This window comes from Equus quagga, chromosome 16 (assembly GCF_021613505.1).
Source record: "Equus quagga isolate Etosha38 chromosome 16, UCLA_HA_Equagga_1.0, whole genome shotgun sequence".
NCBI classification, from domain to species: domain Eukaryota; kingdom Metazoa; phylum Chordata; class Mammalia; order Perissodactyla; family Equidae; genus Equus; species Equus quagga.
In genome coordinates this window covers 10,826,126-10,853,700 of record NC_060282.1, presented here as the reverse complement: position 1 = coordinate 10,853,700, position 27,575 = coordinate 10,826,126, and the positions used below count along the sequence as shown (strand labels likewise).

Below are 27,575 nucleotides of genomic sequence, written 5' to 3'. Positions count from 1 at the left end.
GTGCCCAGGCAAAGAGGTGAGCTGCGTGAAAGGAGTTGAACTGTGTGATTCCATTGAGGCATGCTTATTTATGGTGATGAAGAGCAGAGCAGTCATGCCTGGAGAGGGAGGAATGGACTGCAAAGGATGTGAGGAATGTTTTGCAAATGATGGAAATGTTCTGTATCTTGTTTGTTAGTGTTGGCTTCATGGATACATAAACTATCACATTTCAAATTATGTATACTTGGTTCAGTTTATTGTATATCAATTATTAATAAAATTAAGTAATGAAATAAAAGTGGATGAGATGCAATTGTATTTAAATGATGATGTGGAGGAACCAACACAGAGGGAGAGGTCAAAGAACCAGGCATGAGAGAGGCTAACTGTTGGAGCCAGCTCCTGGGCCTTGTGCGGAAGACAGTGGGAACACAGGCAAACCAGTTCCTCCTAGACAGAAAAGACAGGGCTCTCACTTTGCCTAGGGCGTGGTTTCTTAACTTAGGGTCTATTGACATTTTGATCCGGATAATTCTTTGCTATTGGGTCTATCCTGTGCATTGTGGGATGTTTATTGGTATCCTAGGCCTCTACCACTAGATGCCAGTAACCCCCTCCTACAGCTATGACAACCCAAAATGTCTTCCTTGGGGGACTAAGTCACCCCTGGTTGAGAACCACTAGTCTAGAAGGTAGTGAGAGCAGGGGTGTTTTTGGCAGTAAATTCTAAGCTGATGGCTTCCGTCTTCTCTGAGAAGGAGAAGAGCTCATTTGATGTCAGAGAGAAAGAGAGATGGCAAAGTAGCAAGTTTGAGGCAAATGGAGTAGATACAAAATATGAGGGATTGACTCCACTGGAGAAATAGGAAAATAGCCAGAGAACATTAAGGTGCCAGTTGAAGTTGAAAACAAATTTGTAAGATTTTTAGTTGTCAATTCACCACCTAACATAGTTTTTCTGTCTCCTTTCTCACCTCTTCCAACAATCCTAAACAGCATTTAGTTACTTGGACTATTTATGACCAAGAAATCTAGAGTGATGAATGACTCATAGTTGTATGAGGGTGGAGAGAATCATTAGAGCCACTGCATGGCACCTTTTAGAGGGCAGAGACAGACGACAGTTTGGTAATCCCATATCAGGGACCTGGTGTTGCTTTTTTAATGCGTTGGCTAACCATCAATTCCTATAATTCTTAATACTTTCTCTTTAATTACAACAAAACTTTATAATGACATTAGCAAGTTCTGAATCATTAAAGAAAAGCAGTATGTTCACTGTTGTATGTATAGAGGAGTAAAATAGGCTTAACAATATAGCATTTAAAATTTTTAATTTGAAACAAATTTTGTTTGAAATATTTTCACTAAAATACATCTCATTCTCTACATAATGCAGTTAATTGAGCTCTTTTTCTATAAAGGAAGGTGTTAGAGTAATTCATTGATTATGGAGGTGTATCTAAATGCTTTGCCTAAATGGGGAAAACTAACTTCCTGAAAAAGTTGTGTGTTCAGAATGCTGCATGTTAGCACTGAGGAGGTTATACCTGGGAAGGTTCAGCGTAAATATGGATTAATCATCAATCCAAAAAGGGGACATGTGAAACTAGCAACACTTAGAAATACAAAAAATAAGCACGAAGATATAGATATAAATATAACAACCTATTTAGCTTGCTATTTTTCTTCTTATTTTTAGGATGGCCTTGTTAAAGCTGATATGGAGAAACTGACATTTTATGCTGTGTCTGCTCCAGAGAAACTGGATCGAATTGGTTCTTACCTGGCAGAAAGGTTGAGCAGGGATGTTGTCAGACATCGTTCTGGGTAAGGAAACTAATTGCTGCTCCATACAGTACCTTTGGAAAATTCTTCCTAGGCTAAATCATACTATAAATTATTTTGACATCTAGCCGGGCAAAGAGATATAAGGAGGATAATGCACTGTAATATTATACAAGGAAATATGTAGTACCATATAGATGCTACAGCTTGTATTACTTTCCTGGTGGTTAGGTTTTAAGAAGAGACTACCTTAGTTAACAGAGTTGCCTTTAGCTTAAGCATCCGTTAATTTTTGAGACTTCTCAAATGGAAATAGTAGAAATTGACACCCTTAGTCTATCAAGACAGTACTGTAATTTAAAAATCAATTTCTAAATTGAAAACAAACTGAAAAATCCTATTAACCAAAACTGAAAGATCCTATTAACCAGTTTTAACCAGGTTAAATTAACCATTTAACCTGATTTTTAACTCAGCTTCAGTTTTACCTATCAGAGGAGTAATAAAAAAGAACTATATTAGGCTTATATATTAAGGTTCAGAAGATGTAAGTATGCTGATTTGGAATTGTGCTAGCAATACACCTACCTGAAAATAAAGGCCTACTATCTTAATCCATTCTCTGTGCTTGAACAATAATAACGTGGATAATTTGAGTTATAAATACTTTCCCATATTGTCATCTTATGATCCTAGTTTCTTAGACTATTACATTCTCCAGATGATATATTGGCTTTCTCTACTTCCACATTGTCACCACTGAGGACATTTTAGTGAGTCTTGACACAAATACTTTTATAGCTGATTATTGAAGCAAAGTTGTCTAAAGTCTGAATTTTACTTTTTAGTACAGCCTTTAAAATCTGATGATTGTAAGGTAAAATTTATGAGACATTTCCTTATAATATTCTGTTGTTGCTGATACTGTTTTATATACTCATATTTACAAATGCAAATAGATTATGTTGGAAATTTAGGCACGTTGCTGAAAATAACTATTTTGGGTCATATACAAAGAAATATGGTTAAAAGTCTGGAAAATAGAAAATGTGTATGTTTACAAAGATATACACAAAAGTAATGTCAGAGAAGCTCTGAGTTTTTTGTAAGAAGGAAAAAATTGAGTAGTACGGTTTAGTTTTTGTATACTTCAACATGAGGATTATTTTATAATCTAAGATCCATTAGTGCTGTGTGAGAACTAAGATTTCACTTAGAAGCTACTAAATTTGCCTTTCTGTGTTCTGCGTATTTGAATAAACTTATTTTAATTATTCCAATGAAAGCACTTAGGAGAATTAAGAGAGCTAGAAATGCTTTGATAGTCTTTTTCTCTTACACTTAGGTATGTTTTAATTGCTATGGAGGCATTGGACCAACTTCTTATGGCTTGCCATTCTCAAAGCATCAAGCCATTTGTAGAAAGCTTTCTTCATATGGTAGCAAAGCTGCTGGAATCAGGGGAACCAAAGCTTCAAGTTCTTGGGACAAATTCCGTGAGTAAAACTATTCTCTATCTAATTTTGAGTTTAATTAGCATATCTGGAAAGAATCTGTTCTTAGAGTGTCTTTACCTGGTAAAGGCAAATGCTCTGGTCAGGGTGTTTGGACAGCCAGTGCAGGTGTAGACGGTTAGAACACTTTGTGTCTAGCTTTCTCTGATGCTCCTTGTGAAATCTGTGTTATTAACCAGTCATGAGGAGCAACAGAAGGTCAGTTGGCCGTAAAAGTAAGGTTTTATTTCCCTATGCCTTATGTTACTTTTGAACTCTTTGTGCTCACCACATTTATTTTCTTCTATCCTGAACCACAGTTTGTTAAACATATGTGGGGTTCAGGAAGGCATGTCTGAAAGGAAAAATAAAATACAGTGATGAACTTTCTTCTTTTGTCTTTAGTTTCATTGTATCTCCTTCAGTTTTTCAGTTCCAACTCATTTCTGAGGAAGCTTTCAGGCATTCAGCCCATCTGTATGTTCCCATCCAGGTTTTTATCAACAATTAACAGAATCGTGTATCACTTGCTATTGTTTATGGATAGTTATTTTATGGTATAGGGAGAAGAAGGGGAGGTGCTGACTGACAGCCTGGATTCCAGAGTCCGATTGCCACAGTTTGGATTATGCCTGCACTGCTTTCTAGTTGTGTATCTTTACAAGTTATTTTACCTTGCCTTGCTTCAGCTTTTCATCTGTGAAAAGAGGATAATAGTACCAATCTTACAGGATTGTTGCGTGATGTGAGTTAATACATGTGAAGCTCTATGAACAGTGCAGTGCCCTGTTAATTATTCTTACTCGTAGTAGTAGAATGCTAAGAAAGCAAGAGTGTATAAGTAATATCATCATTAGTATCCTCCAAAAAAAAATCCTCTCTTCATATGATTTTGTCTCTTTGTTTCAGATGGAAAATACTGGATATTTCCAAGCAGTTAGGTGGTGTCATGGGCTCGGTCTCAGGCACTGCAGCCACTTAGGCTTCTCCCTTCTTCTATTTCCTTTACAATTAGGTGAGGAAAGTTTAGAGAAAATGGTTTAACAGCTAGGGGAAAAGTTCTAGTGTATAGCCTCAGAATGCATTCTTTTTTGTTGTTGTTGTTATTGAAGCACTCTAGTCAATGTCAATTATCTGTTAATGCTTTTAAAATTATTATTATTAATTTTTTATTGAAGTAACACTGGTTTGTAACGTTTTACTTGCAGCCAGCATTGCCATTAGGATTCCTTTAATGAATCATTTGGACAAAAGACCAAATTCTCCAATTGCCTACTTTGATTTCATCAAATTGTATTAAATGAAATGCTATATTATCTTGACCAACATTATTTATCTAGTAGTCCCTGGAAATCTAATTTTAATTTCTTAGTGGTGCTGAATTGTCAGATACTGAAAATTGATACATTGAAAAATTATTGTCAGACATGACCAGTGCTAATTTAATACTTTCATGTTTCTTAATGGTCTTTGCACATTTTATTTAATTTCTCTACAGTTGCCTTATTGTGCTGATGCTGACCTAGTATGAAAGTAATATAGATGATTTATTCAGCTTCTCCTTTGTTTTAGAAATTGTGCTAGGCACTTTTAGTTTTTACCCCTTTTTTATTGTGAACTATTTCAAATGCATTAGAGTGCAGAACGTAATATAACATACCTGTATACACACTGATTCAGGAGAGAAAAATGATAAGTAATTAATATATCAATAAATGATATATAATAATTACTATTATAAATAACAATACATAATGGTAATAAATGTTAACACTGCAACATTGGTTTGGGCTTTTTTAAAGATGTAGTACAGTGTATACTAGATACTTCATATTTTATATTCCATATTTCATATTCATATCCATACTGTGGAAATATTATTCACATTTTACAGATAAGGAATTGAAGCTAAATAACTTGACCAAAACACAATGAAGTAATCCTGTAGATAACAGGGATCCAATCCTGTTTTCCTACTCCAAAGCTTGTGTTCTTTGTAATATAAATAAATATACTCATTGCTGTGGATTAAGGTCTAGGGAAAGCGTAGATTACTTGCCTTTTTTTCTTCCTCTTGTATTTGCTTGATCCATCTCCCTCTTTTCAAGTCTCATTGCTAATCTTAACATTTTTCTTTAAACATTGTTGACGGTTGTCCGTAGGGACCATTGAAACCATTCATGACTAAAGCAGTGATTCTCTGCCAGGGGCAGTTCTCACCGCCCTCTCTCCTCCCTAACACTTGGCAATGTCTGGAGTCCTTTCTGATTTTCACAGCTGGGGCTGGGGAGTGCTAGTGGTATCCAGAATGCTAGGGATACTGCTAAACGTCCTAGATATACTACACAGGACAGTCCCCACAACAAAGAATTATCGGGGCCCCAATTTTAATAGTGCTGAGGGTGAGAAACTCTCCATCTAAAGGGTTGCATTGCTGCTGCCTTTTAGTGTACCTTTTGAAACATAGCTAATTCATTTAAAATATTAAGTGAAAAAAATAGGACTTAGTTTTTGTTGAGCGTATGTTATGTGCAAGGCCTTGTGCTGACTTTCGTTTGGTTCTCATTTGAATCTCTCAACAACCCTGTAAGTTAAATATTCTGCTTCACAGTCTCCTATTTTGTTATTGACCCACGATCCAAATCCAGATCCGTCTAACAGAGTCCATCATAACCTTTGCGCTGTACTGTCTCATTTTTCTTCACTCCTACATGTGATGAGAAGTCTGTATGATAATACTTTTATTTATTTTAGCACAGAGTATGTAGGTTTACAGTTTGTTAGAGAGCTCCCAGACTTAGGGGAATTAGGAGAGCTTTTCCGTAAAATTGGGAAGGAGGATGTACGTTGTGCATTCCTCTGGAGCATAGCTGCCCATTTTTCATCCTGTTCTTTATGCTCAAGGATAGTAGGAGATGCGTCTATAAATGATCACCCAGATTATTCTCTTATTTGTGGCTTTCAAAAATGAAGAGAATAAAGTTTTTCCTTTTCCTAAAAGTTTTCCAGAACATTTAACGGCTATTTTTTAAAATTCTGATTAATTTCTTTAACTTAATATAAGTTTATTGTAGCAAATTTGGAAAATGCTAAACAATATATAAAAGAGTAAACAAGTTAAAAATACCTGTAATTCCAATATTCAGAAGTAATCTTTTAATATTTTCATTTCTTTTTTAAATTTATAATGGAAAATGGGAAACGTATGTAGACTTTTTTTTAGATATTTTTTTTAGTATTTCCCCTCGTCGTTCAAAGTTTATTTTTATGAGAAGTATAAATATTTGGTTTAATCTTTTCTGAAACTATTTGTATGGTTAGTGTGTTGTATGGGAATCTTGAAAATTGTTCAAAACCCTGAACTAGAATGCCAGTTTCGTGATTTACCCACTGTTTGACTTTGAGCAAATTATTTAACTTCTGAATTTCAGTGTTTCTGTCTGTAAAATGGGGATAATGACACATTCTTTACAAGTTTGTTGGAATGATTAAGTAAGAGCTCACGTGAAAACAGTGTATGAAACAGAATAGTAATGAATGTCAGTTTAGTCTCAACCAGGAGTTGTATTTGTGACCCTTTTCTAGATAATATGAATCATAAATTATAATTTAAAACAGATGACTTAGCTCTGGCTGAATTAATTTAAAATCTTCTTGGTATCATCGTTTGATTTTTTTCAAATTTATTCCATGCTTATTTCAGTTTTGTTTCTGGAAGAGTATCAGTAAATTTGGTTGAATAGTTTTTTGGATACAGCCTTTTAAAGCCATTCGTCTGTATCCTGGTGGGTGTTTGTATATATTGAAATTTGCAAGTAAGTTAACAATTTGTTCTTAAGGCTATTTAGTATAAAGAAGTAATAGATCACTGAATGGATGAGAAAGTTAATGAGAAAAGTTAGTGCATATTAAGGAATCTTAGGGGCCAGGTCCGTGATACGTATAAAATATTTAAAATTTCCTAAATGTCTGGGTCACTTGCTCATTTGCTCCCCCCTTTTTTTCTTTAGAAAAGAGAGAGAATAATTTCCCCTCTCAGTGTTTTCTCCTACTGAGTTTATGTCTTCTTCAGTTTATGTCCCCTTTCTTTGTTCCGTCTTATTTGTATCGTTTTTTTCCGTTCATGTGTTCTTTAACAGCTATCATGGAAGATTTCCTACCCATGATTAAGAAATAAAATTTCCTAGAGGTTCGGGCCTAACCAAGGTTATCACTGAAGTATTGTCGGCATCTAGGATGTGGAAGAGCTTTAGAGTAAGACTTTTCCTTCTAGAGAGTGGGCTCACTCACTCAAAAGGGACTGGATTAAAAAGTTGTATTTAATATTTATAATGCTATAGTCTTGATTTTCTAAAGTTCATTATTTAAGAAATCCTTTTGTATTTGTGATATTTTGTATCATTTGCTTCTTCTTTGGATATTTCTCGTTAATGTATCAAATAATGAATGAAAGTAAATGTACTTGTTCTGCAGTTTCAAAAAGGTGACAACACATTTATATTGGTTTTTTTTTAGTTTGTGAAATTTGCAAATATTGAAGAAGATACACCGTCCTATCACAGACGTTACGACTTTTTTGTATCTCGCTTTAGTGCCATGTGTCATTCCTGTCATAGCGATCCAGAAATACGAACAGAGTATGTATTATTTTACTTTATAATTTATAGTCAGTGATTTGGTAAATACTGTGTTTATATATTATATGATGATTACCAAAGGAAAGGAGAAAATATTCCCTTTATTCCTAAAATTCCCATTGCTGTTAGAAGAACCAACTGAAATATCAAAATTCAAATTCAAAAATTTATTACGTTATCTTATTTTTAGGTATTTAGCGCCCCCTAGTGAAGAAATTTTGTCTTTTGAACATATTTTCACCTAACACTTTTCATTAACGTTTACAAAAAGTAACTTGAAATTTTCTGTGCACAAATGAAAAGCCTTACAGTACTTTTTCCTTCCTTGAATCACGTAAAACAAATGAGTAAATAAAAATGCTTTAAAATACTTAGAAGTTTTGATTTTTCTCCTGCTTTGCCTTAAGTAAAAGGCCTTTTGGTTTTCTTTAGGCGTATTCATATTCCCATTTAGATTCTAACTTAGATACTTATTATGAATCCCTTTATTTTTAGCAATATACTATCAAATAGGACTTAGGGGTCATGGGCAGTAGGAAATGGGGCTGATAACTGTTAAGATTTTCTTAAAATATTTGCCTTGCAGATGCTACCTTTGTAGTAATGTCAGGCTTGCCCACTTGTGACAGCTGCACTAGAGTCTCTCAAGACTTTCTTTATGTTTTAGGAAGCGCACATATTGACACAGCTTTGAAAAAGGCAAAATTTGTCTTTATGTCTCCCGTGTCCTTTCTCACCTGTTCCATATCATGTTACTGCCACATCCCACTCTCCATCTGCTGCTCCTGAATGCTGCGTTATTTCCCCGTGGGTTTGCAAAGCACTATCACCCCCTTCCCGTATCTCCCATTCTCTAAACCTATTTACAGCTTTTGGGAGACACTGCTGGGTAAGCCGAATAAACCTCTAATGGTGGATATTTCAAATGGTAGGAAGAAAGGAAGTAAATAACCCTCAGACTGGACTGGAAGAAAGGGGTTTTGGGGCATATGGACTACCAGGTTAGCTCTGCTTGTGAGGCTCTTCTTCCCCAGCTTTGACATGCTGTTTTCTAGTTATCTAGTTTTCTTCTCATCCTTGAACCTGTAGCTTTTTCTTTTTTTAAAGAAGAAAAAGGAAGAGCTCGAGAAAGTTGAGGGTTATGGCTTGGGATGGGAGGACAGGGCCGCATTCTCATGATGTGGATAAATTTTAAGTCGCATATACATGTGATAATGTATGTGTGTCAGTACACACAGATCTGTGTGTATATGGCTGGGTTTAGCTGTCCTGCATTTGATAGTTGTCACTTGTCAGACCTTTAAAGGAACCGGCTCAGTCTTCCATCTAGGTGGACTAAGGAGGTGAGAGGCTCTCAAGGAGAAACCATGAAAGGAAAGTCTGAGGAAGTATTACGGATGTTCAGGAACAGTGAAATCGTGTTTTCACTCAGCTTCTGAGACTTCTGGCCAAGAAATGGAGAGAATCTGGTTCATATTAGTTTGAATTATCATCCTCTTAAGGAAACCTAATTCTTTTGATTAATTTTTTTTTATTGAAAAAGTTTACACAGAATAGATAGTTCTATATTTTACAGTCCTTTTAAACTTTAATTCTGATTTTGAAAAGATGGTGTCCAAAGTAAACCTGTTTTGGAGCTGCCATATCTCTGTGTCCATCTTAGTTTTTTTTGAGATTTTAATTTCTTAGACTTATGTGTTCTTTTCCTTTTGTTGACTTGAGATAACAACACTTATTTGGCATCCATTCTCTTAGCTAAGTAAACAGACTTGTTGGGTTATTTTTCTTCATGATTCAGTTTTTTCTTCTTTTTAACAGAATCCGAATTGCTGGAATCAGAGGTATTCAAGGCGTGGTTCGCAAGACGGTTAATGATGAACTTCGGGCTACCATCTGGGAGCCTCAGCACATGGATAAAATCGTTCCATCCCTACTGTTCAACATGCAGAAGATAGAAGAGGCGGACAGGTATTGAATAGAGGTGTTAGGGTTGAGGCTGTGTTACTTTTGTACATATGGATGTGTGCTTGCTTGCTCGGATAAGAAAGTTTAGTCTTTAGTATTATATAAACAGTAGTCTTGTAAACTTAGTGAGTTTAAACATGTGCCCTTTGTGAAAAAATTATTCATCTTTAGTGATCACATTAGGCTTAGGAGACCACAGGTTCTAACTTAAACACTTGAGGTTTTATTTCTTTCAGATTAAATTTACACTTGACTTGCTGTTTATTATTGAGCATCTTATTTGCTATTTGAATTAATACTACTGGAAGTTGCAAGTGTGAGAAATAGAAATTATAACTGAACTTCTGTTATTCTTTTTGTATGTGTGTGTGTGTGTGTGAGGAAGATTGTCGCTGAGCTAAGGTCTGTGCCAGTCTTCCTCTATTTTATGTGGGACACCACCACAGCGTGGCTTGGTGAGCGGTGCTAAGTCTGCACCCAGGATCCAAACCTGTGAATCCCAGGCCAGGGAAGCAGAGCACATGAGCTTAACCACTGTGCCACTGGGCCAGCCCCAGCTTCTGTTATTCTTTAGAGATCCAGCATGCTTTTTCATAGGGAGTTAGAACTAACCAAAGTATTAATGATAATGATGGTTGCTATTCACTCCATATTTTTTCAACAAGAAGGGTTAGATTGTGTTTATTTCTTATTCATTTTTATAAGGTATTTTGAGATAAAAAGAAAATGTCATTTTAACGTTTCTGAGAAGTAAAATCTGTTCTGTTTCACTGTTAGAACCAGCAGAATTCTTGCATTCGTTTGTTTTTTCTTTTCAGTCGCATAGGCCCTCCCTCTTCTCCTTCCGCAGCTGACAAGGAAGAGAATCCCGCTGTGCTGGCTGAAAACTGTTTCAGAGAACTGCTGGGTCGAGCAACTTTTGGGAATATGAATAACGCTGTTAGACCAGTTTTTGCGTAAGTAGTTGGTATTTTCCTGGATATTGTGACTGAGCTGTATTAATTCTGTGTTGATTTACTTAGAGAGAACAAATGCTTTTTACTTGTATGAGTGAGTTATTAACGGATCAGTGTAGCGTCGTAGGAAGAGTCGAGGACTGAGTCAGATATCATACGTCTGAGCACTGGTTCAACCATTTCAACAGCTTTTCTCCCTTATAAGTGAAATGTAGTCATGTGTTTGATATCACGTGCGTCACTTATCTTGAATGTCCACTCCCAGTTCTTTAAATGCATATGCACAGTAAAATATTAAAACAAACGATGCCCAAGTGTGCTGCATCTTGTTTTATTAACTTCTGTGGTGAATTCCTTTTATTCCCTTGCTTCTAGTTCTTGGCTTTCTTTTTGTCATGGCTGGACTGACTTAGAGCACATTCACTTCTTTGAGTAAATTTCTTCTTATACCTAGTGACTAATCAGAGCAGGAATATTAAATATCTCATTGGTACTTATATAAATGTATCTTACCCTCCAGGCAGGATACATTTGTGAGCTTTGAATTTCTCTGCATAGGCGTTATCTTGTTTTTTTCTTTTTAAGGAAGATTAGCCCTGAGCTAACTGCTGCCAATCCCCCTCTTTTTGCTGAGGAAGACTGGCCCTGGGCTAACATCCGTGCCCATCTTACTCTACTTTATATGTGCGACACCTACCACAGCGTGGCTTGCCAAGTGGTGCCATGTCCACATCCGGGATCCAAACCTGCGAACCCCGGGCCGCTGAAGCGGAATGTGTGCACTTAACTGCTGCGCCACCGGGCCAGCCTCAGGCGTTATCTTTCAAGCCTTGTCAAGCCTTTGCATTCTAACTCAATCATCAGATGATAGATCTCCTATGTAATATTCTATATAATTTCTAGACATTTTTGTTAGTGTTTTGTTAATCATTTGCCTTGTCCTTTTCCCTCTCTTACTGTAGTGTTTTTATAGCACATAGAAAGTAGTCTAAATGTAACACCAGAATTCTTTATTTAGGACAAATGTTTAGGTTCAGAGTTGAGCTTTAGTTACAAGAATCTATAAACCATAAACTTACATTAAAAATCAGAGAATAATTAGATTTTCAAAGGAATCTGTGATTCCTCACACCCCCCTCCCAAAAGAAAAATGGAGATCTACTGCTTAAAAACGCTGTGAGCTTATGGAAATGCTGTGAAGAAATCATCCAATTTATGTCAAATGTAACTAAAGGCAGATTTACTTTTAATGTCCAGACATGCTAATTTAATAGCAGAATTCCAATTTTTATCTTAATACCCTTATTAACTGAGAGATCATCTATAAGGCCTTAACAATCTAGAGAGCAAGCCTAGAAGAAAGAAGCTACCAAATTAACTGTACTTGAGTTGAGTGAGTTGAAGTGGGCCGTATTCTTTTGTATGTAGAACTTAATGAACTTAAATCCTTATCTTATGTTCCTTAATTAAGTGGTAATTAAATATTAATTACATATTATTTAGTTAATTAGCTAATTAAATATTAAATGCCGTTGCAAGTGAGGTACCAGGTACTTTTTGGAATATATGCGTGAATAAAACTGTCCTGGTTCTTAACAAACATGATGGATAATTGACGTGCACCGTAACTATGATACAATATATGGGTTATGAGAAAAGGTCAAAAAGTGCTATAGCAGTTCAAAACAAAGAATTCGAGTTGAATTTGGGATGGGGAGTGATCTCTTTTGGGGTGGACTTAGGTAGGTAAGTAAGTTTTAGCTGGTTGAGATGCGTGAGCAGAGGCAGAGAATAAGTGTGGACGAGGAGCAGAGATTCGTTTACCATTGGCTGGAGCGTCGGATATGGTTAACGGGTTAGTATGTGAGTTGAGCCTACACTATAGAGGTCTTAAAATTTTATATTTAAATGTTTAGGTCATTGGGCGAGATCTCAGCTCCAGGATGTGAAATGGCTAGAATTGTCCTTTAAGAAAGTTACTCAGACAAGCTTTATAGGATGTATTTGAACCAGGGTCAGTATGTTAGGAGGTTACTATTATAAAATTCTTGACAAGAAGGTATAAGAACCAGAAGTAATTGGTTGCATGCTTCAAGAGGTAAATAAAGTTTAGTTTTCTCCCTCTTAGCAAAGTGGATTTTGAACTTTGTAGAAAAGTAGTGGTTTATTTTAATTTCGGGGAATTTTACAACCTCTTTTACTGCTAAACTACTTCAGGAAAGGTTTTATTTTAGTTTAAACTTAGTTTTCTCTGTTTTTCTCCTTTCTTTAAGAAAAACGTTATTTTTTTTTTTATATACTATTCTTAGATACTGAAAAGTGTGTCCTATGCTCCCTGTTTATTAAAAATGTAATAGTCAAGGGGCTGGCCTGGTGGTGTAGTGGTTAAGTTTGGCACTGTCTGCTTCAGCGGCCCAGGTTCCCAGGTTCAGATCCCAGCTGTGAACCTACACCACTCATCAAGCCATCCTGTGGCGGCGACTCATATAGAAAATAGAGGAAAGAATGGCACAGATGTTAGCTCAGGGCCAGTCTTCCTCAAGTGAAAAGAGGAAGATTGGCCACAGATGTTAGCTCAGGGCCAATCTTCCTCACTGAAAAAAACAGTTCAGTATTTCTATTAAATCATTTATTTTCTTTACTAGATCAAATAACGATTGAAATAAAAAACCTACTTCAATGTTGAACTAAAGCATTTTTTGCAAACAAAATTTCCACAGCAATGTTTTTCCACCTTAAGAGCTACTTTCTCTAGTCATTCATTAACTAGAAGTGAAATACTTTTGTATTGAGACTGTTCTTTCTTAATGCCAGAAGACTTCTGTGAGGTACTAGTTTTGCAAAGTATGCTATGCACTTACCGTTTTTACTTTGACTAAAAGTAATTATTTCACTTATCATTGAAAGTACTATTCTTAATTGCATACTTGTTCATATACTATAAAAGTTTTAACATTGAAAGAAAAAATTAATACTGCAAAGGTAAATGTGATTTTAATAGTATATTTTCTATGTAAAATATTTTTGCTTTTTCTTTCTTTCCATTCTCTTCTTAAATATCATCTATTAGGAATCTACCTATTTCATGTTTTGCAAACTGTGGTTCTGATTTTTTTAACTGGAATCCGTTCAACTCAAGATTTCAGTTTTTGGAAAATTTAGTAGGTTAGGATAAAAATGCAGTACTTTTAGTTAGAGATGTATCATAAGAGGGTATGGTCACCCAATTATCAAAATTCCTTCTTTAATGTTTTGAACTTAGAAAGTTTAGTTTGTTTAGAGCAGACATCACATTAGTGTTTGTTGAATACTAGGGCAAAAATCTGGGATGGTGGAGTAGCAGGGAAAAAGGGAGATAAAGATTGAGATTAAAGTTAATATTGTAGGGGGCTGGCCCTGTGGCAGAGTGGTTAAGTTCGCGTGCTCTGCTTCAGCAGCCCAGGGTTTCATGGGTTCGAATCCTGGGTGCGGATGTGGCACTGCTCATCAGGCCATGCTGAGGCAGTTTCCCACATAGCACAACCAGAGGCACTCACAACTAGAATATACAGCTATGTACTGGGAGACTTTAGGGGGAAGAAAAGAAAAAAATAAAGAAGACTGGCAACAGTTGTTAGCTCAGGTGCTAATCTTAAAAAAATACTAAAAAAAAAAGTTAGTATTGTACATTGTCAGACATTGTGCTGGGTGATTTCACTAGCTTTATCTTATTTAATCCTTATAATATAATTACCCTGTAAGGGGCAGGTATTGTCACTCACGTGTTAAATGAGAAGACTGGCCAATAGCTCTCAACTTTGAAGTTTTTTGTATTGATTGATTCTGTACCTCTAAAGATTTCATAAGAACGTTTTTAAACCTAAGTTATTCCTCAACATTTATAAAATTCTGTTCAAATTAACTTTGACATTTGGAAATAAAATTAGACATTTGGATGTAGAATGTCAACAGCTGTGATAAAAGATAAAAGCTCTTCATGTTTCTTAAACTTTTCCACCAAAGTTGATAGAGGAGAGTAAACTGATATTTGACCCTTGGTTGTCTGGAAGTAGCTTAAAGTGAGAAATTGGAGGTTTCTCTGAAGTATCTCATGTTTTATTGTACAAATTAGTGGAAATTTTATATACCATTATACAGTTATCTCCATGATTTTTGTATATAGGAAAATAAGTAGTTTTCTTCTCAGAAGTCTGAGTGAAATTGTTCCAGTGAGAGGAACATTAAGGTGAAAATTTTATACTTCATTTGACTCCCTAGTCCAACAGTGCTTACACATCTCCCTCTAGTGTCTGCATGGTGGAATTGAGATCGTTTTTGTTCAAACTGAATATATTTTATGCCAATTCTTGTTTTAGAAGTGGATAGTTAAGTTGAATTTTTTTTTAACTTTCACAGATCTCCCCCAGTTGAGTTAGTAGCTCTGCTTTTTCTTCCTTGTTGTGCGTAGTGAGCCCTCAAAGGGAAATTCCCCACCTACTTTGGAAAGATGCTGAGTAGTAAATTGTATCGGTAAGTCTAGGACAGTGGTTCTTAGAAGTTAGTGTGCTTATTAATCCTTGGGATGCTTGTTAAAAGTGCAAGGTCTTAGGCAGGCCCCATGGCCTACTGGTTAAGTTTGGCACACTCTACTTCGGTGACCCAGCTTTGGTTCCCAGGCGCAGACCCACACAACTCGTCAGTGGCCATGCTGTGCCAGGGACCCACATACAAAATACAGGAAGACTGGTACAGATGTTAGCTCAGGGCCAAGCTTCCTCAGAAAAAAAAAAAAAGTACAAGATCTTTGGTCCCCAAATCCATGGATTTGCTGCCAGGGCACAGTAGAGAGCCCAGAAATCTGTTTTTTGTTGTTCTTCCCAAGGTGATTTTGATGCACGTTGTGTGGAAACAGGATTTGAAAATCACTGGTCTGGTATTTGGAAATTCTTTTCCTCTCCATTTCCCTTTACTACTGTACTTCTAGAAAATAGTGTCCAGTTACTGCATCTGCCCCCTTGCCTCCCGTGTTCCTGGTTCCACTGCAGTCTGACTTCCACTCCTGCCAATCTGTTGAAGCTCTTCTTGCAAGAGTAACCCGTGCACTGGACCTCTAACATTTCTCTGCTTTTTCCTGTCTCCCTGAATGGCTCTTTTTGTGGCCTCTGCTTCAACTCAACCTTTTAATATTTTTCTCCCAAACTTCTTTTCTCACTCTACACTCTGTTTTGTCTTCAAGATTATAACTATTTACTAACATTCTGATTAAGCCCAAATTTATATTTTGTGGTCTTATCTTTCTTTTGAAGTTCAGTCCATTATTTCCATTTGGGGACAGTTGACATGTTGATGATATTGAGTCCTCTTGTTAATGAACATGGTGTCTCTCTTTAATGTCTTTCAATGACATTTTATAATAATCTTCATAAAGGTGTAAGAAAAGGTGTATTCCAAGGAACTTTATAATTTTTTGTCTTTTTAAATATTGAGACTTTTTGGTTGTTAATATATGGAAGTGCAGTTGACTTTTGTATATGGATCTTCTATCTGTTGGTTTTGTAAACTCTCACTAACTCTAGGAATTTTTTTAAAGATTTTTTTTAGTTTTCTGTGTACACAACCATTCATGAATATTGACAGCTTTGTTTCTTCCTTTGTCATCCTTATTCCTTCTTGTTCTTATTGCACTAATTACGACCTCAAGTACATTATGGAATAAAATGATAATAATGGGCCAGTTTTTCCCTTAGTTTGAAGGGACTGCTTTTGACTTTTGTTTTTTTGAGGAAGATTAGCCCTGAGCTAACATCTGCTGCCAATCCTCCTCTTTTTGCTGAGGAAGACTGGCCCTGGGCTAATATCTTTGCCCATCGTCCTCTGCTTTATATATGGGACGCCTACCACAGCATGGCGTGCCAAGAGTGCCATGTCCATACCTGAGATCCGAACCGGCAAACCCTGGGCCGCCAAAGCAGAACGTGCAAACTTAACCGCTGCGCCACTGGGCTGGCCCCTCTTTGGTTGTTTTTAATTAGAAAAATTCTCAGTCCTTGGCTCCTCAAACATGGCTCACTCTCATTCTGTCTTGATCTTCTTCTGAGACTGATGAAAAGCGTTTCTTGGGCCTTCTCCCTTTTTTACTTATGTCTGCTAAGCTCTCTTACATATTATTTGTTCCTTTGCTTCTCTATGCTACATTCTAGGAAGCTTCTTTAGTTTTAGTCACTAGTTCTCTCTTTATCTGTCCCTAATTTGCTGTTTAAACTCGTATGAACTTTCTAGTTTCAGTACTGTCTTTTGTATGTGAAAGTTGTATTTGGCTATTTTTCAAATCTACATGTCATCTTTGATAGACTTTTATTCAGTTGTCAAATTTTTTTTTCTCTCTGTAACCACGAAAAAACTTATTTTAAATTTTGAATCCATTAATTCCAATGATATCTTCAGTCCTCAAGGATTGGATTCTGCTGCCTCTCATTCATAGTGGTTTTTACCTCGTGTGATCTGTGAATTTTAATTTTGAGCTCACATTCACGGTAACTTTATTTGTGGGAATTCTTTGAGGTCTGGACTTCTGGTATGTCCTCCATAAAATGCTGTATTTTGCTTCTGCCGAAGGCCTGGATGCACTGTTATCCAGGTACCACTTTGAACTACATTCTTGTGTTCAGTTTTTTGAGCCACACAGATACTGTGAATTCTCTCAAACGAAGGAGAGAGCCTGGGTGCTGGGTGTATGGGTGAATTCTCTGGAGAGACTTTGTTTTTTCTGGTTGCCCTCAGAGCCAAGGCCAACACAGGCAAACTTCTTGACGGTCTTCTGCAAGAGAACGTTCCCACAGATTCACTGAGGGTGTCATCTTTTAGTGGGTCCTGAATTGAGGCAAGAATTTCTGATCTGATAGCTGCCTTTGCTAGGTGGGCCCTAAGCTTTGTCTCCAGTCTCCTGTGTATACAACCCTTTAAACCACTTGCTGTTGGCCATCAGAGATCTGAAGGTGTGCCTAGGACAGCTGTTGGCTTCACTGTATACTTAACCTCTCCAGATCCTAGCCTTCTTGTGGAGTTTGGACTGGAGTTTTCTTTCTTGCCAGCTCATCTAGGTATTTAAAAGTCTTATATGTATTCTAGCCTTTTATTGTTGTTGTTTTATGAAAGGATCTGGCAATCAGCAGAAATATGTATCATATTTTTGGAAATGGAAACATTGACTTTCTTTTAGATAATATTCTTTTGATTGATAAGCTTTGCATATTGTCTGGAGGAAGAAAGTATAATTAAAATAAAGAATTCTTAAAGTAATTTTTCTTATTGTTAATTACAGACATTTAGATCATCACAAACTGTGGGATCCCAATGAATTTGCAGTTCACTGCTTTAAAATTATAATGTATTCCATTCAGGTAAGGGTTGGCTAACTGTTTATTATATTTATATAAGTTAATTTTGGTTCTATGTCGATGAGCATATAATCAGATATAGAACACTGTAGGATATGAAACGTTTTTAATTTAGTTCTTTGTCTTACTTATTTCTTTTTACCACTTATTTTTTTATTAGGCAAGATGAAAAGATATTTAATAAAAAGAAGTAAATGATTTTATGGTGGTGCTCCTTATTGAGTATTTATATCTCACTGATAAACTGGTATTGGAATTGATATTTATTATGGCAGCATATAGCTGATAATAATAGCCACCATTTATTTATGATGTAATGGTACATATATTAACTCCTTTACTCTTTATAGAACCTTATGGTGAGGCACTCTTCTCTACTGCAGAGGGACTACCTTGGTTTTCCTTGAAAGCTGACCAGACCCAATTAGCTCTTAATTCAAGTGGGATTTTAGGTCTTTTTTTTTTTTTAACACCATCTACATTTTTAATGCCCTAAAAAGTCATCAATAATTTAAAGGAGGTAAGGTAGTAAAAATGAGTTTTTAGTATAGGTCATACCAGGATTTACATCCTGTATGTGCTGTTTACTAGTTGTATGAACTTGAGCAAATTATTCAGCCTCTCTGAGCTTCAATTTCCTCATTTCTGAAAAGAAACCTTTAATGCATGCATTGAATGGTTTATTTATATATTAAAATAGAAGCTACCATTTATCAAGTGCTGGCTATGCTTATAACTATGCTAATAATCTTATATGCTTTACCTCATTTAATCCTCCTTACTTTATGAGGTAGGCACGGTTATTATCCCCATTTTACAGATCAGAAAACTGACCTTTAAAGAGGTCAGGCAACTCATTCAAGGGCACAGAAGTGGAAAGTGAACTCAGGATTCAAATTCTGATCATTCTATTCCAGAACTTTTGGTCTAAATTAACCATTAAGTTAAGGTTAGTATAGCATGCCCAGCATAATATAGGTTTTCAGTAAATGGTAGTTATAATGAAGCTGGTTTGGATGTGGAAGGGTAATAACAAAAATTTTTTTGCCTTGTATTGAGGTATAATTACATACAACATTGTGTAAGTTTAAAGTATACAGCGTAATGATTTGATATATGTATATATTGCAAAATGATTACCACAATAAATTTACTCAAAATCTTTCACCTCACGTAGTTACAGACCCTTTTTTCCTTGTGATGAAAACTTTTAAGATCTTTCAATTTAATTTTAATTTAAGTAGGTGAGAAGTCAATCTGGCAGTCTGTGGACATAATTAAGGATGTTATCCTAGTCTTTTGTAGCCTTGTATTTCTTTATTTACCCTCCTTGTTCAGATTTAGTTACTAAATGGAATTATTTTTTGCAAGAAGTAAATTAATAAAGCAGATTACAAAGTTGAAGAAACTTAAGGAATCAGTAAATATTTGTTGATTAAATGTTAAAGTGCCTAGAACAGTGACTGGCACCTGGTTACTTCTGAATGAAATGTTTTTTGTCATCATTATTCTTAGGTTCAGTGTTAACAGTAATGTATTATTCCAGGAGCTACCAATTGAAGAGTAGTAATAATAGCTAGTTATTAAACACTTTTCAGATAATAAACACAGTTTTAGGTGCTTTACACAAATTAACTCATTTAATTGCCACAACAATCCTGTGAAATAACTGTTGTTATTTTCTAAATATTGTAGGTGAGGAAAACTGGCGTACAGGGAGGTTAAGTAACTCTCTCTTAAGCTATGAGCTATCAGGCTGTTAAGCAATGGAGCCAGAATTTGAATTTGGGCAAATCTGACTCCAGGGCTTACACACTTAGCCACTATATGATGTTGCTTCTTAAAGCTATTCATCCATTAATATTCCTTCAAACTTCAGTATAAGGGTGAATTTTACTGTAGGTAAATGATACCTCAATAAACCTGAATTAAAAAACATACAGTATAAAGTGTAACATCTTTATAGTTCCATTCCTTTTTCTCCATTTTTTTCTATACATGGTACTATTCTTGAGTTGTTGTGAACATGTGCTGTCGCTTGCTTAGGATAGCCCTGCGTTATGTAATTATTAACAACACTCTCATTCACTCTCTGAAGTGTCCTGATTTGGACAGTAAATCAAATTGCCATCCTATTTATAAGGCAGACTAGTTACATAAAGTTCACATATCAAAAGCATACAGCTTCCTGGGTAAGAAGTTCCGTTTCTCGTCGTGTATGTGTCTGTCTGTCTGACCTTTTTCTATTTTAACGTAGCTTTAAATGAAGCAAAAAGTAAAGAGAAAAAATGCAAATTTCGTTTTTATTTTGGGTTGTTATAGAAGTAGATGTGTTATGACAGAAATGCCAGAAATACCTGGAGATGAAATTGGTTATATTAATAGATGGAGGAGAGTTTTTTGCTGTTGAGCAGAGTAGCGGTTGTGTGCTGGACACTGCTTGTTAATGTGAAGCCACTCATTCCGAAGCAGAGAACGTAACCAGCCCGAGAGCAGGGCAGTGGGGCTATCCAGTGAGAAATAGTGTTTGTCTAGTTTGGAGAAGAGAGAAGTACTGTAAATGTCATAATCAGTATTTTGTTTTTCAAGTAATTTTATTGGGATCATAATGGTTTATAACATTGTGTAATTTTGTGTGTACATTATTATCAATTTCTGAATACATTTCATCGTGCTTACCCCAAGTAGTCTTAATTTTTATCCATCACCATACACGTGTCCCTTTATCACTTTTGCCCACAATAATCAGTATATTTTTAACAACATTTTGTCCTATTATTAAATTAATAAGAGAGTATAAAGAGAATAAAAACTTCTCATAAATCCCCTCTGTCGGAGATGGCCAGTATTAATATTTAGATATATATAATTCTAGCTATACTTTTAAAAAACAAGATTGAGTTTTATTAAACATAGTATTTTGCAACTTGCTTTTTTCACTCAGAATAACATACATATTTTCCTTTATACCTATTTATTCCTTAAAAGAATAGTTTTTAGTGGCTACATATTGTTCCATAACATGAGTACCAGTCTCCTATAATTGGACATTTAAATGTCACATGGTTTTCATTCTTATGAATTCTGCCAGGATGCATCTTTGTACTGTTTTGTTTATTTTTTAGGCTCAGTATTCTCACCATGTGATCCAGGAGATTCTAGGACACCTTGATGCTCGTAAAAAAGATTCTCCACGGGTTCGAGCAGGTATTATTCAGGTTCTGTTAGAGGCTGTTGCCATTGCTGCTAAAGGTTCCATAGGTGAGTGCTAGCAAAAAAAGAACGTTAATGCATTAATCTGTTTCAGAATGTTTTTTTCAATAAGTATAGCAATGTGTGGAAAACTGTTTGAAAATATTTCTTATGTTTTTAAATGTGCTATAATTTCTCTTGAAATTTTGGGTTCACATGATTATTCTCAGACTTCTTTAGTGTACAGTTAAGCACTTTTCCTCCAAATAAAACTCTCCTTTTCTTTCTGCTTTTTTCTAATAAAGATTTTTGAATACCAATTATATGCTAAACATTTGGAAGGATATAGATGTAAGAAACTTACAGTTTACTTGGAGTTAGACAACTCTACCTAATATGGTAATCCAAGACAGAATTTTTATGATCATGTATCATCACATATCAGAGAAAAGAGGAAAAATGGATTAGTAAGAGCAAAATATTCTGTAGCCTTTTGGGATAGAATATGTGCTGGTAGTGTGGAGGAAGTCAAAGAAGTGGCTTTAAAACTAAAGTTGTAGCCAGATCATGATATAATTCTACAGTTGACTGACGCTCCTTAAGGATTTACTGTAATCCTTATCAGAGATATCCAGTAGGATAATTCATTTGGCTGCAAAATGTAGGACACATTAGAAATAACAGGTGGTTGTCATTATGGTTGTAGGCATGAGGGGAAGAACTTGACCATGGATGGCAGCAGTAGGAGCTGGAATGTAAAGTCAACAGGATTTGATAACTGACTGACTATGGGGGTAGCAAGGAAAAGGGACAGGTCAGAGATCGTGGTTTTTCACCTACATATGATCAGAAGAATGGAAGGGTCCTTAGTTGAATGACTGAAGTTAGGAGAATCTGGTTATGGTTTCTGTGCTTCAAAGTCAAAGGGAAAGAATATATTAGCTAATGAAATATTCTAATATTTATTCGTTGTCAAATAAGAGTAAGCATTTTGCATATGGACTTTTCATTACTCATGTTGTAACTTATCTCAAAGAGAGGGAAGCAGGTATTTAATTGGAAAGTTATTTAATTTGAAATATGAAATGAAACAGATGATACACTGAGTCATTACACTTACTGATGTCTGGTATGTGTGAGGTCCTGTGTGCTGGGCTCCGTACATTCAGAGAAGTATTTGAATGTGGCTGGCTGTCCTGGAGAAGGTTATAAGGGACAGGAGGAGGCAGAAATAGAACACGCTGATTAAAATACAGTGTGATTGATGCAGTGACAGCAATATGTGCATAGTAATTATAGAACTGAAAGTACAGAGCAAATTTAGTTTACCTGGCTCCGATAGATCAGCTAATTTCTGTCTAATAATTGAGGCAGATTCTTCCTTCTTCAGTCTCAAAAGATGCAAATAAATTTCCTATGCCACAACAAGCTATATTTTGACCCACCAATCAAGTTAAACAGTGTCCCAGTACACATTATTTTGAGAAGATAAGATGAAATAGGTGAAAAGGTTTTGGTAATCTTTATATGCGTGTACGCATTTTATGTGGTTTGTACCAGAGATTCCAACAGCAAGTTGCTCATAGAACCAGTAGATACTTGTTGGAATATCTAGGAGACATTCTTATTTAAATGTCTCTCATTTACTTTTCTTTGAGGAAGATTAGCCCTGAGCTAACTACTGCCAGTCCTCCTCTTTTTGCTGAGGAAGCCTGGCCCTGAGCTAACATCCGTGCCCATCTTCCTCTACTTTCTATGTGGGACATCCACCACAGTATGGTGTGCCAAGCAGTGCCATGTCCGCACCCGGGAACCAAACCGGCCAACCCCGGGCCGCTGAGAAGCGGAACGTGCGAACTTAACCTTAACTGCTGCGCCACGGGGCTGGCCCCTCTCATTTACTTTTTTAATGAACGGTTAGTTCGTAAATTATTAAGTATTCCCAGCCAATTAGAAAATGTCCAAAAAATTTCTGTTGAGAAATATGAGAACTGATTTTGAGTACTTAATACTAGAAAAGCGTATCTGTTCACATCAGTGATCATTTACAGGACCCACGGTACTGGAAGTCTTTAACACTCTTTTGAAACATCTGCGTCTCAGCGTTGAATTTGAAGCAAATGATTTACAGGGGGGATCTGTAGGCAGTGCCAACTTAAACGCAAGTTCCAAAGACAATGATGAGAAGATTGTACAGAACGCTATCATCCAAACAATAGGTGAGTACATTTCACTTTTCAAAACTATTGTGTAAAGCAGGGGTTAAAAAGCTCTCACAGAAGGTCCTTGACTCTCACAGTGCACTAATGAAAGATGGGTGACAACTTAGACTTTTAAAAATTACTGTATATTTGGAAAATAAACAGACATAAGACACAGAATACTGTATACTCTTCACCCAGAATCATCTGTTAATATTTTATGCCATTTACTTTATCATTTGCACGCATGCTCTCTCTCTCTCACTCCATTTCTGTGTATGCAAGTATGTATGTATGTAACACATTTTTTCCTTAAACCACTAGATAGTAAGTGCGTATGCATCATGGCCCTTTACCACAGGGTATTTTTCAGAAGAATAAAGATATTTTCTTATATAATCAGAATGCAGTTAGCAATATCAATAAATTTAGCAATGATACAGTACTTTAATTAAGCTTCCATATTTCAGTCTTCTCATTTGACATAATATTCTTTTATGGCATGATTTTTTTTAGGTCCAGGATCCAGTCTAGGATCATATATTGCATTTAGTTGTAATATTTGTTTAGTTCCTTTAGTTTGGAACATATCTGTTATGAAAGGGACTTTTTTTTAGCAGTAGAGCCCCCCCTCCCTTCAAATAGAAATTTCCTCATTTGGGTTTGTCTGGTGTTTACTCCTGATTAAATTCAGGTTATACGTTCCTGGCTGGATACTACGTAAGTGATAAAATGTTCTTCGAAGAGCCCCTTTTTCTTCCCTGTGTGTGTATGTATGTTTGTAGAAATGCATGTGTTTATCTATTTTTTATGGGTATGAGCTCACTGACTTCCTGACCAGAACAAGACTTTATAGGCTCACAATATAAGAACAAGAGTTTCATCAGAAATAACTGCAAAAGAGGTGGGGTTTTTTTTTTTGCTTTTTTCTAAAATTCTCATCAATTCAAGTGGATAAATTCTTAGAACCATACAACCTTCCAAAACTGAATCAAGAAGTAGAGAATTTAAATAGACCAATCGCCAATAAGGAGATCAAAACAGTAATCAAAATCTGCCAAAAAATAAAAGTCCAGAACCAGACAGCTACCCTGGCAAATTCTACCAAACACACAAAGAAGACTTAACTCCTATCCTTCTCAAACTCTTCCAAAGCGTTCAAGAGGAGGGGGAGCTTCCTAACTCATTCCACAAGGCCAACATTATCCTCATACCAAAGCCAGACAAGGACAGCACAAAGAAAGAAAATTACAGGCCAGTATCACTGATGAACATTGATGCAAAAGTCCTCAACAAGTACTAGCAAATCTAATAGAAGAGTACATTAGAAAGATCATAAACCATGATCAAATGGGATTTATTCCAGGGATGCAGGGATGGTTGGACATTCACAAATCAGTCAACATCATACACCACATTAACAAAATGAAGAATAAAAGTCACGTGATTATCTCAATAGATGCAGAGAAAGCATTTGACAAGATCCAGCATCCATTATGATAAAAACTGAGTAAAATGGGTATAGAAGGAAAGTACCTCAACGTTATAAAGGCCATATATGGCAAACCCATAGCTAATAGCATACTCAGTGAAGAAAACCTGAAAGCTATCCTGCTAAGAACAGGAACCAGACAAGGATGCCCACTTTTGGCACTCTTAATTTAACATAGCATTGGAAGTTGTAGCCAGAGCAGTCAAGAAAGAAGAAGAAATAAAAGAGATCCAAATTAGAAAGGAAGAAGAGAAACTTTCACTATTTGCAGATGACATGATTTTACATATAGAAAACCCTAAAGAATCCACCAAAAAACTTTTAGAAATAATCAATGAATATGATAAAGTTGCAGGATACAAAATCAACATACAGAAATCACTTGTGTTTGTGTACACTAACAACAAAGTAGCGGAAAGAGAAATTAAGGATGCAATCCCATTTACAATTACAACAAAAAGAATAAAATACCTAGGAATAAATTTAACCAAAGAGGTGAAAGACCTGTACAATGGAAACTATAAGACACTGTTGAAAGAAGTTGAAGAAGACACAAAGAAAGATATTCTGGCCTCTTGGATTGGAAGAATTAACGTAGTTAAAAATGTCCATACTTCCTAAAGCAGTGTACAAATTCAGTGCAATCCCTATCAAAGTTCCAGTGACATTTTTCACAGAAATAGAACAAAGAATCCTAAAATTTATATGGAACAACAAAAGACCCCGAATAGCCAAAGGAATCCTGAGAAAAAAAGAACAAAGCTGGAGATGTCACACTACCTAATTAAAAAAGCTTCTGCACAGCAAAGGAAACCATCAATAAAACAAAAAGACAGCCTAACAATTGGGCAGAGATATTTGCAAACCATATATCTGATAAGGGGTTAATATCCAAAATATATAAAGAACTCTTACATCTCAACAACAAAAAAACTAACAACCCTATTAAAAAACGGGCAAAAGATCTCAATATTTTTCCAAAGAAGATACACACATGGCCAAGAGGTTTATGAAAAGATGTTCACCATCACTAATTATTAGGGAAATGCAAATCAAAACCGCAGTGAGCTATCACCTCACGCCCATCAGAATGGCTATTAACAAGATAAGAATTAACAAGGTAAGACATAAGGGGTGTTGGTGAGGATGTGGAGAAAAGTTAAATACCGTATGATCTCATTCATACACTGCTGGTGGGATTGCAACTGGTGCAGCCACTATGGAAAACAGTATGGAGATTCCTCAAAAAATTAAGAATAGAACTACTGTACAGTCCAGCTGTTCTTTCGGTATTTATCCAAAGAACATGAAAACATGAATGTGTAAAGATACTTGTACCCCTATGTTCATTGCAGCCTTATGCACAATAGTCACAAGTTTGAAAACAACCTAAGTGCCAATCAAGGGATGAATGAATGGATAAAGAAGATGTGATATATACACACAATAGAATACTACTCAGCCATGAAAAAGATGAAATCTTGTCATTTGTCACAACATGGATAGAACTTGAGGTTATTAAGCTAAGTGAAATAAGTGAGAGGGAGAAAGTCAAATACCATATGATCTCACTCATAAATGGAAAAGAAAAACAACAACAAACAAACTCATAGATCCAGAGATTAGATTGGTGGTTACCAGAGGTGAAGAGGTGAAGGGTGATTAGGCATATGTGTATGAGTGGTAAACATCATGTAATCTGCACAGAAATTGGAATATAATGATGTACATCTGAAATTCATACAATGTTATAAACCAATGTGACCTCAATAAAAAGAGTAATGAACTACTTCCCTAGCCTTAAACAAACAAAACACTCCAACTCCAAATGATGATAGTTTGCCTCTGTCAACTATGTGCCAAAGACTTTCAGACATTTACTACTTTATCTGCTAGTCCATTTTATACATCTTATATTGTGTATGATTAGATGATTTTAGATAACTTATAATGTCATTAAAGTTATATGTGGCTGAAAGATATTGTTTTACTACATGTTGAAAGTTTTAGTTAAAAATGTAACTTTGTATTATATGGAAAAATAAACTTTTCAATTTGTAAAATTTATCGTAATATTTTTATAGGATTTTTTGGAAGTAACCTGCCAGATTATCAGAGGTCAGAAATCATGATGTTCATCATGGGGAAAGTACCTGTTTTTGGAACGTCCACCCATACCTTGGATATCAGTCAACTAGGGTATGCATAGGTGGTTTTCCTAAGTTCTCAAACTGTAAATTCAAAACTTAGTCTTGGATTAAATTCCATCTTAAAGAAATCTAGAAAATATATATATATTTTAATCATTAGTAATGAGTCCTACGGAAAGTAGTATTTTTATGGCACTAGAATGCTAAGTAATTAAATCAATATTGCATGCTTTTAGAATCAGTTTTCAGTATATATCATAAATTTTCAAATTTTCTGTTTTATGTTGACCAGGTGAAAGGTGCTTAGCCTAGGCATTGTCTAATATAGGTACATATTTAGCAT

At 35.7% G+C, this 27,575-nt stretch overlaps 1 protein-coding gene across 3 annotated transcripts in view; it reads left to right on the top strand.

Moving 5' to 3' along the window:
- Positions 1-27,575, top strand: part of EFR3A (EFR3 homolog A) — a 102,976-nt gene that overhangs the window by 38,167 nt on the left and 37,234 nt on the right. For all 3 annotated transcript variants that reach the window (XM_046641928.1, XM_046641929.1, XM_046641930.1), the window contains 9 exons: positions 1,685-1,812; positions 3,116-3,266; positions 7,779-7,900; positions 9,719-9,868; positions 10,684-10,821; positions 18,122-18,200; positions 21,323-21,458; positions 23,441-23,608; positions 27,167-27,281. In XM_046641928.1, the coding sequence (XP_046497884.1) occupies positions 1,685-1,812; positions 3,116-3,266; positions 7,779-7,900; positions 9,719-9,868; positions 10,684-10,821; positions 18,122-18,200; positions 21,323-21,458; positions 23,441-23,608; positions 27,167-27,281 (1,187 nt within the window). The remainder of the gene's footprint in view (positions 1-1,684; positions 1,813-3,115; positions 3,267-7,778; positions 7,901-9,718; positions 9,869-10,683; positions 10,822-18,121; positions 18,201-21,322; positions 21,459-23,440; positions 23,609-27,166; positions 27,282-27,575) is intronic.